The sequence below is a fragment of the Fulmarus glacialis genome, unplaced genomic scaffold, assembly GCF_000690835.1.
Source record: "Fulmarus glacialis isolate BGI_N327 unplaced genomic scaffold, ASM69083v1 scaffold5515, whole genome shotgun sequence".
Lineage (NCBI taxonomy): Eukaryota > Metazoa > Chordata > Aves > Procellariiformes > Procellariidae > Fulmarus > Fulmarus glacialis.
The window spans coordinates 23,884-41,221 of NW_009212229.1; the positions used below are offsets into that span (position 1 = coordinate 23,884).

Sequence of the window (17,338 nt, forward strand, 5' to 3'; positions counted from 1 at the left end):
GAGGGGCTGCCGCCTGCCCCACTCTCCCGCAAAGCTTGGCCAAACCACGCGGCTCATCACCAAGTCCCACATCTGGCCGCAGCAAAACCTGTCTCCCTTGCTCTTGACCCCTGGACGTGCACCGCAGCAAGGCACGTTGCACGGACAGTGCCGGGAAGGCGCCGTGCCAGAGGCTGCCTTGTCCTCAGGTAACCCCGAGGTCTCGGCAGGGCTGGCGGAGGACGGCGAGTTCATGTCGGCCCTTTCCACGGTTTGTGCTGGCCGCCCCCGCCTGAGCGCGGCCCCGGGGAGCCTCCGCCGGGATGGGGCCGTGGTGCGTGCAAGACCCTGGGACACAGGGCCGGGGGAGGGTAAGGGGGAGGGAAAGGCATGTTTCTTGCAAAATTTGGACGCTCCTACAAAGCTCTGGCATGCAGAAGGACGGGCTTGGAGAGCAGGGGCTCTCCGCACTCGGCACCTCCAGTTGCTCTCAGCTGGGGCTCTGCAGCCGTGGGGTGGGAGGGCAGCCCCTCCGCCTACCCGCCGCCCTGGGGGTCCTGGGCACGTGCCTGCCTGCGCCCTGCCATGCACTGTCTGCTGGACCCGGGACCTGTCGGGACAACCGGGGCGGGCGATAGCCTGCAAAACCCTCAGATTAAAACTTCTGCAGTTACCTAGGAAGAAGCATGTGCTTCCCAGCCCCGAGGGCACAGATGGAAAGACTTCAGAGCACTTTCTCAGCCCTGGTTTTGCCCGGAGGAGGCTGGTAGAGTTATCCCCCCAAGCAGCCAAGCATGTGAGAGCTCAGCCTGTGCGGAGCAGGGAGTGCCTGCTGCTGTTCCTCCACCGTGATGCTCTCCTACAAGCCTTTCTGAGCTCTGATTCTCGTCTCTTGTTTCCAGCTCCGGGATGGGATTATGCCTGAACAACGCTCCTCCCAAGCAAGACTTTATCTACCCAACGGTGGCTCCAGGACAGGCCTACGATGCAGATGAGCAGTGCCGTTTCCAGTACGGAGTTAAATCTCGCCAGTGTAAATACGGGGTAGAGAGCCTTCCTGCTTTACTATCGGTTCCCAGGGGGTGGAGGATGGGGGCTACAAGGGCAAAGGGGCCATGGGGCCGTTCCTCTGCTGCCCACATTGCTTTGCTGTCCTGCTTCAGATGAAGGGCACTGGCACGTTCCCTGTGAGCTTTTTGCCTTGCTTCCCTGTGAGAGGACAGAGGAGGTCATTTCCCATCCCTAAAGGTTGACCCCAGCTCAGTTTTGGTCAGATTATTCCCATGGGAAGAGATCTCTTGCCTCTGTCTGATACCTTGGCTGCTGCTGGACCCCAAGGGTTGCAGCTGAAAGCCAAGCTGCAGTCCCCTCATCCAGACTCCTCTCTCAGCAGGGGTTTGTACACAGACGTGTTTTTCATAATCCTTACTAGAAGTCATCATGGTGCTCGCACAAACTTAGGAGGAGAAACCTCTTTCTTCCAGGTGAGGTGGGTCGATGTACTGTTGGTCCATCTGAGGGACAGCTGCCCACCTAAGCCACTCCTGCCATCATGCTGCCGTCCCCTGATCTTTGAATCCAGGAAACCACTGAAAGGAAAGGTTGTTTCAGGAGAAAAGATCTCAGCCTGATGTTTTGCTGTTCTTAACGTACTGGACATTGCCAACTATCGGAGCATAGTGGCAAGGGGGAAGCATCTGCACTAAGGGGCTAATTGAACTCCTTAACACATCCACTTTCCTCTGGAGAAAACAGAGGAGCCAGCAATGAGATACACGGGCAGCTGTGCTGTCTGATGAACACACGTGTGTACCCACCCCAGTCTAAGCCCTGGAAAGCTGTGAAGGAGGAAACACATCAGATGAAGGTTTAGTTTCTCTTGCAACCATGTAAATCCAAGCTCAATGTTGCCATTGAAGTGACCCGATGTGAACCAGTTTATCACTCTGAGTGTTCATCTATTGAGTATGGTTAAACACTAAACCACCTCCTGGTGGTCTCACCAACACATCTTGGTGAACAAAGGGCAAAGCTTGGCTCTCCCTGGTCCAGTGCTGCCTTTCGACATGGCCCAGGGGCCAGAGCCCGCTGGTCATGGGCAGATGCAGTCTTGCGAGATGCCCAGAGCCACAGCAGAAGTCTGGGTCCGAATACCATGGTCGTGGTATCTGATGTCGGGTGCTACCAACTGTGGTCTGTGCCCCTCCTCAACTGAGCCAGAGTCAGTGAAATGGAAACTTTCCATGTTTACATGCCTGTTTCCTGGCTAATTTTTAACTTGGGCAGATGCTTCCTGTGTGTATACAAGTATCACAAAAGCACAAGACGTCCTTGTGATGACCCTTCTAGGCCAGCCTGTCTTGTGTGCTGTTTGGGAGAAACCCAAGGGGCGTAAGGGCTCAAGTGTGTGCAGATAAATCTGGGTACGTGTGTAAGTCCACCCATTTGTGCCCCATATAAACAGACTCCAGGGTGATGGCGCAAACACGGCAGGATCCCTTCCTCCATGCCAGTACAGAGGCAGATGATTAATAGGTGTCATGAGGACAGAGAGAACAGATGTCACTGGTTGAAGCTGGGAAGTCCTCTCCCTTGGTGACACAGAGAGAAGAGACTATACAGGAGCTCCTACTTCCCAATAGTCACGCTGGCTCTCCAAGAGCGGTATGGAGGGGTAGATGCCTTTTGAAGATGGGAGAGACTTTCTCCTTTCACTGGTTAAAGCCAGCTGCAGCTGGGCTTTGGCAAAGGAGTTGGGAACCAAAATCCCTTTGTGTCTCGCAGCTGCGGTCCTCGGTGCATACTCCACAGTATTTTCCTTTGCCGGCTCGCCCTGTGTCACTCTACTGTCACAACCTTGGCAACAGGAGGGAAGCAGAGAAATCCCGAGCTCGTCTTTTCATCCCTCTTGGTACCAGCACAGAGGATTCCCAGTCGTTGAGTCAGTTCATCCTGCGGGGGTATCGGTTACTGTTTAGAGCACAGCCCTTGGCGGGGCGGAGGAATGCCTTGCTGGAAGGCTAAACCAAGCCCGGAGGCGTGATGAACAGGCTGCTACCTGACTGGAGGCAGGCAGCCCATGGGAGCTGTCTTGTAGGTCACGCTGCCGTCGAGGCAGGCAGGAGACCAGGCAGTCGCTGTGCCGGCACCGGAGCATGCAGCGCAGAGCACGCCGGGTCCTTCAGCCTGTGCTGTGGCATTGGCGTGCACCGACAGCGGCACCGGCATGTGCAGCCATGGCTTTTTGGGCCCTGCTCTCACATCTCGAGACAGTTTCTTTCATTGACGATGTGAACCTGTTTAATACTTTCAAGTATAACCTAGGTCACGGCAATCTGCTCTCTGAAAAGCAGCAAGTTTTTCATAGGCTTGTTTCAGGAATAGGAGCAGGATGGTGACCTGGCAGGAAACTCAGTTCTGGATTTTAGGTGTTGCTTTGCAGTTTGCAGATGTTCAAGCCCAGCCTGCTTGATTTAGTGGCAGAGCAGGTTCAAAGGGCCTGGACTTTCTGATTTAGCAGCTGTGACAACTTTGCAGAGTCTCTGTCGTGGACCTAACTTTTGGGTGGGTTCTCGAACAGCCAAGGGAAGCTTTTTGTCAGGATGGGCTGAAGCTCAGGATCTACAGCTGAGGAAACCTCCTGGAAAGAGGTCAGAGTCCTCAGCCCAGTACCACTCAGTGGACCCAACTGCACCTAGCAGAGACAGAGCAGAAGTGCCCACTTCTGGAGCTGCTTAAGGGCTAGCTCAGTGTCTAGCATTATTTTGATTATTCTGAAAACGGCTCTAAATCTTCCAGAGGAGTCTTCCCTTTGGACTGCTGGGCTGGCTGGAGATTGCCAGTCACACAAGCTAGTCACACTGTGACCTGCGGTGCATTCCTGTAGCAGATGACGACAGATGCTCCCGGGGAGTCCCAGCTTCCCGCAGAGGCAGATCCGGATCTGCGTGGCAGATCTGGACCCACATGGTGTAGGGACGCTCATGACAGGTGCTAGGAATGGGCCCTTGTGCTCGGCCTCCACTGCACAGACCCAAAAAAGAGAACATCCCTCGGCCCTGGGGAGAGGGCTCAGGTGGAGCACAGTGGGATTAGCTCGGGACTCACCGGGATGTCCGAGGACATGTGTCCTCTGTGGCACAAAGACCAGGTTTGGCTGCGTGGGCTGGCTGGGGAGCCAGCTCTGGCACCCGAGCGCAGTGGAACCTCCAAATCCAGAGAGCCCCAACCACAGGAGAAGTGCTTAGGCTTAGTCCAGAGAAGGGGGTGAGCTGTCAGTGGCCTCGGGGTGACTGCAGCTGGCAACACCTTGTAAGATTTTATCTCATTTTCCCCCCACCATGCTGAAAACACTCCTGTCCCTGTGTCCCAGCCCAGCTGGTGTTTCTCAAGCGCACCGGCGTGCTGCTGCCCCAGCCTCGCAGCCCCTAGCACAAGCGAATCCTAATCTCGGCTTTGTTTCTTTGTCTCTTTCTTCCTCCCTCCCCCTCTCTCCCCCCAAATCTCTCTCTTTCCAGGAAGTCTGCAGTGAGTTATGGTGTCTGAGTAAAAGCAACCGCTGCATAACCAACAGCATCCCTGCTGCTGAGGGGACCATATGCCAAACCAACACCATTGAAAAGGGGGTAAGGAAGCCCGGGGCACCGTAGCGAGTTGACAGTGAGTGGCTGAATCCCTCTTCCAGCAATAATCGGGATTATTGTTTGCATTGGTGAGCACGGAGTTGATTTAAGAGCACCCAGCAGCCTGTCCTCCCCTGCCTCCCAGAGCCTGGAGCCACCCCCACCCTCCCTGCCGGCACAGAGGGAGGCTGGGATGTGCCAAGGAGCCCGGGGACCCGTAATCACCCCGCAGTACAGATCATCTTGCATATTGCTGGAAATGCAGAATATTAAGTCCCTGCTCCAGCGAGCTTCTTGCTCTCACCTAGGAGGCACAGTAAGGTGATGTCAAGCTGTGGCGTATGCTTTAGATGAACATCTTGTTCTCAGGTCCGCTGAGGTCTCCTGGCTGTCCTGAGAAAAGTCATTTTTGCCCCAGTTTCCCCAGGAGGGACAATGGGTTTGTAACAAGCGTTCAGAGGAACTTGTGAATAACTGCCTCGCAAGGATAGATATGATGAAACCTTCACTTTTCAGACTCAGCTGAGAGAGGAGGGTAGGATTTTTCATGACCACGTATTTTGAAAATGAATTTTGACTTGATTGTTCATATTGCTTCATTCCTTGCACTTCCTACACCCATTTGCGCCAATATAAAGTGAGTGTGTAGCATTGTTAAAACAGAGTGCCTTTGCAAACTGAATAATAATTGGGACAATGGAGAATCAGGGCTGGCTCATTCTCCATTAAATGAACATGTGTTTTTCCACTAGAGGAAAAATAATTCCCAAGAAATTCAGGAATAATTTCGAATCCTTAAGAAGCTGGAGAAGCTGATGTGCAGGAAAGAGGATGGCTTTGACAAATGCATTATTCTTTGCAAACAGTCGTCTTAGTTCTGCTGGAAATTAGATCGAAAAGGAGTAGACAGCTCCTGGGGCTGAACATCCCTGCTGCTGAAGATTCACCGTATGCAATGGCAATTTTTTTCTACTAGTCATCTTTTTTTACCAGCTTTTCCCACTTTTAAATATCTCTTTTTCCCCCATTTACTAGTTGTTTTTTAACCAGGGCTCTTCAAAAATCCTAAAAGAGAAGTGAAGTGACAAGCAGTCGCAGCCCTCAGGACTCGTGGGAGCTATTCCCAGTGAAGATACTGACTCAGTTAGAACCCCCGGTTACCCTCCTGTGTTTCTGTTTATCCTTTTGTATTAATTCATGCTTCAGAAGTGATTTAATATCCTTGGGTGAAAGAAGATGCACCTTTGTATTAAGTTTCTACACCTTCACCAGCTGGTGGCCCCTGCGCTTGCCGGCCGGGTGAGCCCTCAGACCTCAACGCTTGGCTGGAGCAGCTCTCTGAGGTCTACCCTGGCTTCTCCCTTTCTAGCTGGGGAGAGGAAAGGGAAGGATCAGGGCGTAGAAGCTGTTTAAGGTATGCAAGATTAAAGGAGAGAGAGGGTGAGTTTCTGTGCTCTGCCGCCCAACTGGGGAAGCAGTGCGGGGGGAAGACTGAGCCAAGCTCTGTTGGATGATGGCTGTGCCCCCATCCCAGACCTCTGATTGTTTCCTCCTCCCAAATTCTCCTTTTTTTTTTTTTTTAACTGATCCCCCATGGTTGTTATGGCTTCACCTGTCTTACCCCAAGAACCCACAGTGGGTGACTTCAGGCCCAGATCTCGTGGGAGTTTCTGCTGCTGCAGGGGTGCCCCCAGCAGCCTGGCTGCTCAGACAGTGGATTCTCTTTTTTTTTTCTGGCTTTTTCCCTGCCTGTTTTGGTTTTCTTTTCTCTTTTTTTTTTTTTTTTTTCCATTAATCAAGCACTTGTTACGCAGGTTGTAGTCAGCGCATCCCGTGAGGATGCTTTTCATTATGCATCCTCCCTCCCGGCATGCCCGCAACTCATATCTGGTCTCGCAGCCGGCACATGTCCGTGCTTGCCGCAGGAGGACGAGCCAGGGTCTGCTCCCAGCAACCAGGGCACAAGGGCAGAGCCCATCATGGATGCTCTCAGGAGCCCTGAGCACATGGAGGGGTTTGCAGGGGCTGGGCAGGCTCCTGGGTCCTTTCTGCAAAAGCAGCAGCCCCAGTACCTCCAGTCTGGAGCATCAGCCGGGACACCAGAAAGGCTGTGCCTGCAGAGCATCTCCTCTGCATGGGATCGTACCTTTGGAAAGGCGCTGGTGTGCAAGGAGGTCGCTAGCTGAGTGTCCTGGGAGGCCATGGTTCATTTTGCCCTGTGCTGCCCATGGAGAGCCTGGCTCAGGAGCCAGGAGAGGCTGTGCCAGCAGCTCCAGGGTGGGTTATCAGCCCCTGGAACGAATGCACAGCGGTTTCTTCCTTCCTGGGATTATCTCAGCTCCCGAGGCATGGTGTCCGGCACCGTGCCCGGAGAACAGCAGCGGCTCTGGCAGTGTCCTGCTCTTTGCGTCACTGTTGACTCCAGGGGCTGCAGGACGTTTTCCAGGTCTGAGGGAAATATTTCATAGTCAAGTTTGCGTGAGCATCTGTCACCAACAGGATGGAGACAGGCCGATTCTTTAGGGATCCTTGACAGAACAATGACACAGCTGGCGGTGGAGGTGTCCATGCCCCCCAGGGATCGTGGCCCTACCGCCCAGGAGCAGCAGCTCCTGTCCAAGTCCCACCTGGGACTCACTGCCATGCGCTCTTATAGGCAGTGAGGTGTGTGCTCTGATGTGTACCTGTTCACAACGTGTGTCACCCTGATTGACCCAGGTGCCCAGGACCCCTTTAAAGGAGAAGTGGGGATGTGACCCACGTGCCTGTGGCCACCTGCCCCACGGGATGGTGCACCAGGGGTTGGGAGTGGGGGCACCAGTCCCAGCATCCCTGTGAACCCCGAGTACGCAGCGTGCACAAATGGTGACACTGTGACTCGGAGGAGAGGGTGCCTGCGGAGAGGCGAATGCCCTCTGCAGTGGAGAGCTTGACTCCAAGGCCAGTGCAGCTCCAAGTTCAGATTTCACAGGATCAAGCCAGATCCCAGCTCTGAACTGGCTGCCATGTCCGATGGAGGCTGGGGAGCGCCCTGGGAGGAGGAGACTGTGCTCAGGGTGTTTGAAGCTCTGTCTTTCCCCAGTGGTGCTACAAGAGGGAGTGTGTGCCTTTTGGCACCCGACCGGAGGGCGTGGATGGTGCCTGGGGAGCCTGGTCGTCCTGGGGAGAGTGCAGCAGGACGTGCGGTGGAGGCGTATCGTCATCCGTTCGCCACTGTGACAGCCCGCGGTAGGTGTAGATGCATGCGGCCGTGTCGGCATGGCCCTGCCTTGTCCTGGCTGCACGCTGTCGCTCTTCGGGTTAGTGGGGAAGGAGCAGCCAGGTGCCTGTGCAGCTCTGCTCTTCTTCCCAGGAGGGTCTCGGCAAATCCCATGTCCTGCTTTCACAGCAGCTCGGCGCTTTTGCCTTTGCTGTTGGGTCTGCAGCCACAGACCCAAAACCACTTGGACAACTCCACAGTGCACTTGCAGCTGAGCGTGTGAAGTCTGCTGGGGGTCTGCACTTCTGCAATAGCCCCTCCGGGCATGATCCGTCCTTGCAGTGGTGCAGGGTTGGGAAAAGCCATGGTGCTCCTGCAAGGTTGGGGCAGCCGCCTGCCAGAAACGCGGCTCACTGCCCTGAGCTGGTTCTCCCGTCTCATTCCCGGTTTGGCAGGCCCACGATTGGAGGGGAGTACTGCCTGGGAGAGCGGAAGCGGTACCGGTCCTGCAACACCGACGTGAGTACCGGTGGGCTCGGGGAGGGGAGCGGTGGTGGGCTAGCAGGGCTCTGCTGGTGGGGTAGGCAGCGCTGTGTTGCAGCACGGCTGTGGGGCGTTACATGCAGCTGTGGGACCCACGGGAGGAGGTGGCAGCACTGGGTGGGGGTGAGCCATGCTGTGCCGGCAGCAATCCTGCAGTGGGGAAAGCCGAGCAGGACGATGCACGCCTGCACCGGCTGCGAGCTGGCTCAGAGGGTGGGTGGAGGTATGTACCTGCGGGGCTTCGGCATCAAGAAGGGGCCTGAAAAGATAACGAGGAACAGGGGGAGAGATCAGAGGCTTCCAGCACTGACATGACAGCCGTTGCCTCTCACACGCTGCAAGTGCAGGCCTGGTCAGGTGAAAGGAGCTCACGAAACGTGCCGTAGCACCCCGCTTCCCAGGGCTGGGGGGGTTAAACCTCAAGGGGAGCAAAGAGAAATAACTGTGCTGCAGGGAAGCTCAATGAAGCTTTGGAGCTGGGAAATGGTAGTTTTAACATCCACAGGAGGAAAATAGATGGCTCCCCATTGCTTCCCCTGGGCTTTGCACCTAGCTTTTAAAGGATTGCTTGTAAAAACAAGCGTTGCATCTGCAGACAGACCAGCTGGGGCCCAATGGCTCGTGCTATTAGTCTTCAAATAGCATTTAGCTTTGCAGGAAGGATGCTCCTGCTATACTGTAAGCATCCAATTGTCAGGGCTGGTGTCCATCTCCTAGAAGGGCTGGTGTTAGTCGCAGCTGGGAGCCCTGTAGCAGCTCCTGCCCCACCAACATGCTGATCGCTGGCTGTGTGGCCGCAGGACTGCCCGCCGGGCTCCCAGGACTTCCGAGAGCTGCAGTGTGCCGAATTCGATAACGTCCCCTTCCGAGGGAAGTACTACACCTGGAAGACGTACCGTGGAGGTGAGTGCTGGGGCTGGGCTGAGCATCCCTTGGCTCAGGCAGAACTGGAACAGGGCCATGCAGGGCTTTGCTCTCCCCTGTTCTCTGCAGGGACAGGTCTCATGGTCCAAGTGGTCTGGTGGGCAGTTAGTCACCACCTCCGCTGGCCCAGGTCCCTCAGGCTGCCCACTCTGTGTCCCTGGGGTGTGCTGCCTCTCCCTCGCGTGACTGTGGATCGACGTGCATCCCTCCAGGCGGCTGCCCACGACGGTCCTGCCGTGCCCTGAGTCACTTATCCCTGTGCAATTGCTCTTTAACTTCGTTGCTCTCCGAAACAATTCCAGCAGCATCAGAGCTGTTTAACTTCTTTCCCTGAGTCTGTTTCCTTAACTGCTGTGCGAGCAAAGAGGAAGACAGACAAGAGAAGGGAGTTGCTAGTCCCTGGTACCTGAGGGGGAGAAAACAGGGCAGCCCTCCCTGCGCAGGCAAATAAAGCTTCCAGTTCCTGCACGGGCAGAAGGGAGGTGAACTGGTGGAGCCTCCAAAGAGCAGCACTCCCCTCTTCCCAAGGTCAGTCCTCTTGTGGCCTGCAGAATTGTCTAGCGAGGAGAGGGGGCGGGAGGAGGCCTCTGTGGCAGAAATCTCTTAATAATGAGAAAGAACAGCGCGTCTCCTTCATGTAGTTAATGAACTTGACTGGGGAAATCCTTCGCAGCTGTGTAAATAAGCACACCTCCCAGCGGGGCTCCTGCAGCTGGAGCAGATGTGCTGAGGCTGCAGGGGATGGATCAATAAAAATGTAATAAAATTGCAAAGCAGTAAGTCACACAAAGACCCCAATGGGTGCCAAGGTGGAAGACAGCCCTGCAGGCTGGATCTGCCCTGGCTCGGACCTCTCTCTTCCCCAGGCATGGCCCAGTGGTTTGAGTCCAGGGGACGGTTGGCCAGTTGAACATTGGCCCTTGAATTGTAATCTGGCTCTGACACAGATTTTTGCTTTGGCTTTCAAAAAAAGCCCCTTCCTCTCTCTCCGCTTCAGCTTCCTCTTCCATAAAATAAGGCGATGAAAGCTGTCCCCTTCCCAGGAGGCTGTGAGCATTGGCACGATCGTGTCTTGAAGGGATCTGGGAGCTCCCTCTCTCAGCTCTCCAGGTTGGCTGTGGGTAATGGTATTGTTTAGCAGTTACGTTTTGTTTATTCAGTGTCAAAGGGTATCACTGTCTTCCTCTGCGGTGGCCCAGGTAGGGAAACTGAGGCACATTCACATGAGTAGAGAGGTGTTGGAAGCTGCAGCTCCTCAGCCTGTTCTGGGAGCCAAGCCCCTGGCCGAGAGATCGCCCGTCTCCCAGCTCTCGAGAAACCGTGTGTGCTGACACCCACTTGCCTGGGAGCTGTCAGCCGGGATTAGAGAATCAGCTCTTCATGGCATGGGCTGTCCACGCTGGATCCTCAGATCAGTTGGGACCGTGGAGGTGGTAAGGTGTCACCACTCTTCCCCTCCACCTACGAACTTCTTTGCCCGAGTGTGGGCACTCTGTCAAGCTTGGGGAGACCTGATTGCAGCCATTCAATACATAAAGGGGGTTTATAAGAAAGATGGAGAGAGACTTTTTACCAAGTCCTGTAGAGACAGGACAGGGGGCAACAGTCTTAAATGGAAAGAGGGTATGTTTAGATTGGACATAAGGAAGAAACAGTGTACAATGAGGGTAGTGAGACACTGGAACAGGGTGCCCAGAGAAGTTGTGGATGCCTCGTCCCTAGAAGTGTTCAAGGTCAGGCTGGACGGGGCTTTGAGCAACCTGACCTAGTGGAAGGTGTCCCTGCCCATGGCAGGGGGTTTGGAACTAGAGGGTCTTTGAAGGTCTCTTCCAACCCAAACCGCTCTGTGATTCTATGACTATGACTTCAGCAGCCCAAGTACTTGCATCTTCACTTGTCTGTGGGATTTTGTGATACTTGGTGTCGTTTGGGTGTCAGAGGTACATCTGTGGGGGAGGTGGGGAGCGTCCCTTGCACCTTCACCCTCTCCACGTCGTAGATCAGACCCCCGGGGAACCGCCCCCTCTTGTCTTCCCCTTGCCACGGGTGTTTTGCTCTCAGGACCCATGTTGTCCCCCTGCAGCCCCTGAGCTAGCAGGCATCCCCACTCCAGCATCGGGGAGGCAATGAGGGCTGGCCATCATCTCCCTTACTCGCTCCTGGGCTCTTGCAGTGGTGCCCAGAGAGCTCTGGCTCCCTCCCCACTTGGCACAAGCAGCCCCCCAGGATCCATCCTTGTTGGCAGCCTCATCCCTGGACGTTCTGCCCTCCAGCTGGTGGCATACCTGCTCTTCAGGTTGCCTTTGGGCACGTGTCCCCGCTTTGGGAGCCGTTCACCACCCTGACCCTCTGCTGAGCCTCTTCCCCTGCTCAGCTCAGCCACTGCCTTCGGCACTGCACCCTTGAGCCGCTCCCTTGCCGAAAGGTGCGGTGGTGCAGGGGTGCTTCTGCCATTTGCCCGTCAGATGCTGGCCTCACGTCAGTTTGGGGAAATGTCCTGGGCACCCCCCCCCTCCGAAGACAAGGAGTACCCCACTGGCTTGGGTGGGGGAGGGCACCGATCCCGCAGGGAATTTGGGAAGGGAAGGAGCCACCTGCTGAAAGCCTGACGCCAGCCACCGGTTCACTGACAAGTTGAGGTCAGGTTTTGTGCGGGGCCAGTACGGCGTGTTTTCCTGGCGGTGATTTATAACGGTCCTGGAGCCCAGACCCCGGGATCGCAAGACACAGCCCCAGCGAGAAGCGCTGAGCTCAGCCTTTCGGAGCTCAACAGTCAGCAGATACCTCGTGGAATGCGGCTTTAATTGTTTGTTTCTTTTGCTTTATTCGCTTAGTTATTCATTTTGCTTTTGGCGGATGCAAGAGCCAAGGGAGAGTGGAGCCGCTCACGGGGCTGGGAGAGAGATGGGGAGGAGCAGGGGCTTGCAGAAAACAGGAGATTGCTCGTCATAAATTGTAATGCGCTTTAATTCCTCTATGGAATGGGACAGGGCAGGCAGGAGGAACAAAACATCCTCTGAGGCACCGCGTAGCCAACTGAAAATATTCTATTCTATTCTATTTTAATAGCTATATTGAAGATTAAAAGGAGTACCCAGAGTTGGCTGTTGCTGACCTTGGACTACTCAGCCCAAAGCGAAGGGCGGGCAGCTCTCTGCGGGCCAGTGCATGGCTGGAGGGTTCACCTTTCGGGGGGCAGGGGCCTGGGGACCTGCACAGTGTTTATGGCAGACCCGGTGCTCTTCAGGATTGTAGTGTTTGCTGCTCATTTCCCAGTCAATTAGTAACATTCACCAGGCAGCGGGCAGGCTGAGAGGGTCCCACTCATTCTGTGGAAGCAGGCTCTTCTCCCGTGGTGGTGGACCCACCTTGCACAGGTGACAACGGGCACTGCAGAGCCTCTCCTGCCCTTCTGCTGCCAAATGCCCCATGGGGTTTGCGGTGAGGATTCCGCTCGTGCCCTGCAGATGTGGGTATCTCTGGACAGCAGAGAGCCGGCCTGGGAGGATGCGGAGCACTGCCTTGCTCTGCCAGGCCTAAGGCTCCCACCCCAAAACGCGCAGCTCCCAGCAAACCATTCAGACGCTGAGAGAGGAGGGGCTGGATCCTGGTTGCTGGTGAAAATACAGTCCTTAATTCCCATCTCCAGGAATGTGGGGACACACGGTAGTCACTGCTCCAGGGCTTTAGAAAGGTGCCTTTTTAAGGAACCACCTTAACCAGGACAAGGTGATGGCCAGACCACCTGAGTACCTCTTGGCTGAGTGCTGAGGAAAGTCCAGTTCTGACAGACACTGGGCAGTGATACCAGCCCCCCTTTCCTCTGATCGGTGGGAGGGTGACCTGGCTGCCAAGGGCAAATCCTGCCTGGAAATTGTCACCAGGGAGGGTGTGTTGGGGACTGGTCTTGAGCGCAGGTGGCCCAGCTGGCTCGCTGGAGCCACCGCAGTCAAGATGCAGATGCCAATGCAGGGTCGTCCTTCTCTCCTCCCCCTTCCTCCTTCATTCTCCCTCTCCCCATTTCTCTTCCGTAAGACTTTTTCTTTTAAGGACAGAAATCCCCCGTCTGCAAGCCTCTCCTAAGTGGCTGGATGAGGAGAGCCAGCAGGGGTTTGTCCCATGTGGAGCAGCAGCTGGGTGGCAGCGTGACCGCAGGATCCCAAGTCCCAGCTCCGTGCACAGACCCCCAAGTCCAGCACCCGCTGTCAGCTCTTGCAGGCAGGAAGGTGATGGGTGCTGAGTTTCCCTGCTCAGTGGCTGCTTCCCAGGCTCCCTCTGCGCACACGAGGTGCTTGGAGCCACTGGGATACAGGGCCTGCGTTGGCAGCGATGGGTCTTCACCAGTGACAGGCTGGAACCAGTGCAACTGTCCCAGCATGGAGGGCTTGCTCTCTTCCATGCACTTTCCTCCCTCTCTGCTGATCTCACCTCGGTTAAATTGTTAGGGATTTAAGCGTGCGTGCACACATGTGCATGTGCATGAATCCTCCTGGGCTCCAGCAAGGGGAGGGCAATGAGGAAACCCCCATGAACACCCCCGGCTCTGCGATGAGCTGAGTTCATGCACTCGCATCAGTTTTGCAGCCCTATAACAAAGTCAGGGCACTTAAGGCAAAGGAAGAAATTTGGCCTCATGCCGCCAATCCCTGATCTTTTATTGTCTCTCTTTTCTTTCTTTTTTTTTTTTTTTGCTCAGGCTTGTTATATTTTTCATTCCAGTTTTCCCCACAAGCTCCTCTTTCGAGGCTGTGACCATTACGCTGCTTGCTGCTGGAGGAGGCTGGGCACCAGCCTGGGCACGGGGCAGCAGTGGTGAGGAGTTATGATAGAAAGGAGGATCATGCAGCCGATTTGGAGCTACTAAAATGGAGCCAGGGCTGGGAGAGAAGCAGAAACAGGCTGTGGCAGGGGTTAGCTGCCCACCAGGGAACTGTAGCAAGGTGTCTGCAGTGGGTCTCGCTTTTCCTTGCAGCTGGAGACAAGGAAGGGAATAGGGAGTGCATGAGAATAGCTTAGCAAACCCATCTGAGAGCCCTGAAACAAAAGCCCAAGTTTCTGGCTGTTTCTCAGCTCTGCTTCATTGTGTGGCCTGCCTGCACTCCAGTGATGGCAGGAGAGAGTGCGGCCTTGGAGAGCTGCACACGGGCAGGGACGAAGGAGACGAAGGGTCCCACGCAGCCGATGGAGCGCACCGCTGCACTGCCAGGAGCGAGGCCACCGGCAGGAGAGATGCTCCTGAGCCAGCAAGCGCTGGCTGAATCACAGATATGTCTCAGGAAGGGCCAGCACAAGCCCCTCTCCCAGGCTGGTGAGACAGTTGCATGCGCGGGGTGTGCCGGCGGGGCTCGGTGGCACGGCCTCTCCAAGCTGGGACATCCCGCAGCAAACGTAGGTCCCTCATGACTCGTGTTTTCTTACCGTACTGGAGATGTTTTGCACCTGAGGTCTGGCTGGACAGACCTGGGGTCCAGGCATGCCGTGGTTGGATGGCTGTGAGTTTTCGGGGTCATGCCTGTGCCATCCCCGTCGGTGGCCCTGGAGCTCCCTCCCCAGGCGGGGGACAGCCCGGGCCGCTGCGGAGGGGGTTGGCTCTCCAGAAGGAGGGTTGATCTAGTGCCTTCTCTAGGGGCTTGCCCAGGCATCCTGCTCAACAACCTGCCTCCAAGCTGCTGAATTCCCCTCTCGTATCTCCTCCTATTCCTCCCTCTCCCAGCTTTACTCTTTCTTCCCTTCAGCTGCATTTGGGTGCTCCCAGGCACAGCTGGGCCACCCCTCCCCTCCATCTGCCCATTTGATGTGCTGTATCGAGTTGCAAGTTTTGCAGATTTCGGTTGCTCCCAACCTAGGTGCTTCCCAGCTCTGGCACATGGCTCACAACTGTTGCTGGTGCCTGCAGGAGTGAACTGCCACAGCTCAGGCATGCACCCCTCTGCCAGGGTCATGCAGGCTGTTGGGTCTCCTTGGGATGCTCAGTAAAGGCAGCAGATGCCGCGATCTGCACCAGCATTTGACAAAATCTGATGACAGGAGGCAGAAAACTGCTTTGCTCAGGTGTCTCCTTCCATAACTGGTCCCATGTCCTGCTCCCAGGCACTGTAAGCCAATATCCAGATATCCAGCCTCTGTTCCTTAGACGGTGTTTTGGTAAGGGGTGTTGGGAACCAGGTATTTTAGCTATAACTTGAGCATCCTTCCCCTTTGTCCTCATGCTGCTGTCGTCATCTTTGCTGTGAAGGACTCAGTATCCACCAGCCTTGAACAGAAAGAAATGGTTGCTCTGGCCTAGTAATTGGTCTAGGAGCTGAAAAACTTGGTTGCTCTGGTCTAGTAGCTGAAAAACCCTGGACAAGTCACTTAAGAGCTGCTGCCTCAGTTTCCCTGTCTGTAAAATGGGCACAAGGGTGTCGACAGCCCTTGTAAAGTGCCAGGAGACCCAGGAGTGACCAACACCAGATAAGAACAAGTCAGTTTGTTTCCTTCCCCATCACATAAAGCCCGTGTTTCCCAGGCTGTGCAGAAGGGACAGTGTCTCACCATGTGTCAGTGTCCGGTTCAAGGGTCTTGACTTGGTCCTGATCAATAAGGAGGGTGCCTGGGTCCCTCCGTGGGTCCCTCTGCTCGGCAGGGACATCCTCCTGGGCACCTGGAGCTGTGCAGTGGGCCAGGCGCAGGATGGAGATGTGGGGGTCCGAGGTTATCCAGGTCTGGCTCTCCATATCTTTCCTCTCTCTCCTTGGCGGCATCATTTCAACCTCTGCTTCTTTCCCAGGGGGTGTGAAAGCCTGTTCCCTCAACTGCCTGGCCGAGGGTTTCAACTTCTACACAGAACGAGCTGCAGCCGTGGTGGACGGGACACCGTGCCGGCAGGACTCCAACGACATCTGCGTCAATGGGGAGTGCAAGGTGCTGCCGGGGTCTGGGACAGGCTCGGGATGGAGAGGCAAGGGCAGACCCCTGGGCAGCGGAGCGCTGCCCTCCACATGCCCCCATGGACATGGGTATCCCTCTGCCCGGGCACCCGGTTCATCTGCAGGAGCACGAGCACATCCACCTCTGGGCTTGTGCCTGTCCGCTCTCCATGCACCGGGTGCCACGCTGGCCTCTGTTACCGACAGGTCTCTGCATTTACAGCCCATGTAGTCCCAGGCACTTGGTATTTCCCTTGAAATGGGATCTGGAGGGCTATAAAAGTTTAATTATAAGAAAGCACTGTGGGAGTGGTGAATGTCCCCCAGCAGTCAGGCAGACAGGCTCCTTGTGTCTGTCTCCCTTCCTGTGTCTCTGGGATCTCTTTGTCTCCATGGGGCTGAATATACTGGGGAAAAAAAGGGGGACTGCCCTAAATGTAGCCACAGCCCTGCCGGTGACCCGCTTGCTAGCCCACGTACTGTGGCAGCGGGGCAGAGCCGGCGGCTTCACGTGGGCTCGCTACTGCGATGCTGGTGCTGCAGGGACATGGCTCTCCTTGGCTTGCTGCAGCTCTACCGGCTCAACGCAGGCACCCTAACCTCCGCCTTGTCCTGCAGCCATGGGATTTCTGCCTGTGCCCCCCAGCCTTGGAAGAGCCCCCCCAGGGCTATCGAGAGGGGTGGCAGAAAGGTGGGGCTGGGCAGAGGTGATGTTAACGAGCACTGCCTGGTGTATGGTGCAATGGAAGGGAGTAAGGTGGAACCCAGGGGAGTTCCCTGCTCCCCGGGGTGCTGCAGGTCAGGTATGGGGAGGACAAAGTCCCACCAGGACAGCTAATTCCCTGCTGCTCCTTCCTCCAGCATGTGGGCTGTGACCGTGTCCTGGGCTCTGATTCAAAGGAGGACAAGTGTCGCGTGTGTGGGGGAGATGGCAGCTCCTGTGAGACCGTGGAGGGTGTCTTCAACCAGTCCCTGCCGGAGGGAGGTAGGGAGCAAGCGGCCTGGCCAGCACAGCCGGCGTCACCCACCCTCGAGTCTCTCCTCAGCTTCACCTGCTCCTGGGGATGCGCAGGACAGGCAGGGACATATCCCAGAGAAACATCCCAAAGGGTAGGACCAGGCTGCAAGCAGGGAGCAGATCACTCCTGTTCACTGACCAAGCC

At 55.8% G+C, this 17,338-nt stretch overlaps 1 protein-coding gene across 1 annotated transcript in view; it reads left to right on the forward strand.

Annotated features, from left to right (window-relative positions):
- The window catches only part of ADAMTS10 (ADAM metallopeptidase with thrombospondin type 1 motif, 10), a 44,208-nt gene that overhangs the window by 20,865 nt on the left and 6,005 nt on the right, over positions 1–17,338 (forward strand). The window contains exons 10-16 of the mRNA XM_009577794.1: positions 882–1,023; positions 4,497–4,604; positions 7,684–7,829; positions 8,256–8,319; positions 9,144–9,246; positions 16,037–16,170; positions 17,037–17,160. Coding sequence (XP_009576089.1) covers positions 882–1,023; positions 4,497–4,604; positions 7,684–7,829; positions 8,256–8,319; positions 9,144–9,246; positions 16,037–16,170; positions 17,037–17,160 — 821 coding nt within the window. The remainder of the gene's footprint in view (positions 1–881; positions 1,024–4,496; positions 4,605–7,683; positions 7,830–8,255; positions 8,320–9,143; positions 9,247–16,036; positions 16,171–17,036; positions 17,161–17,338) is intronic.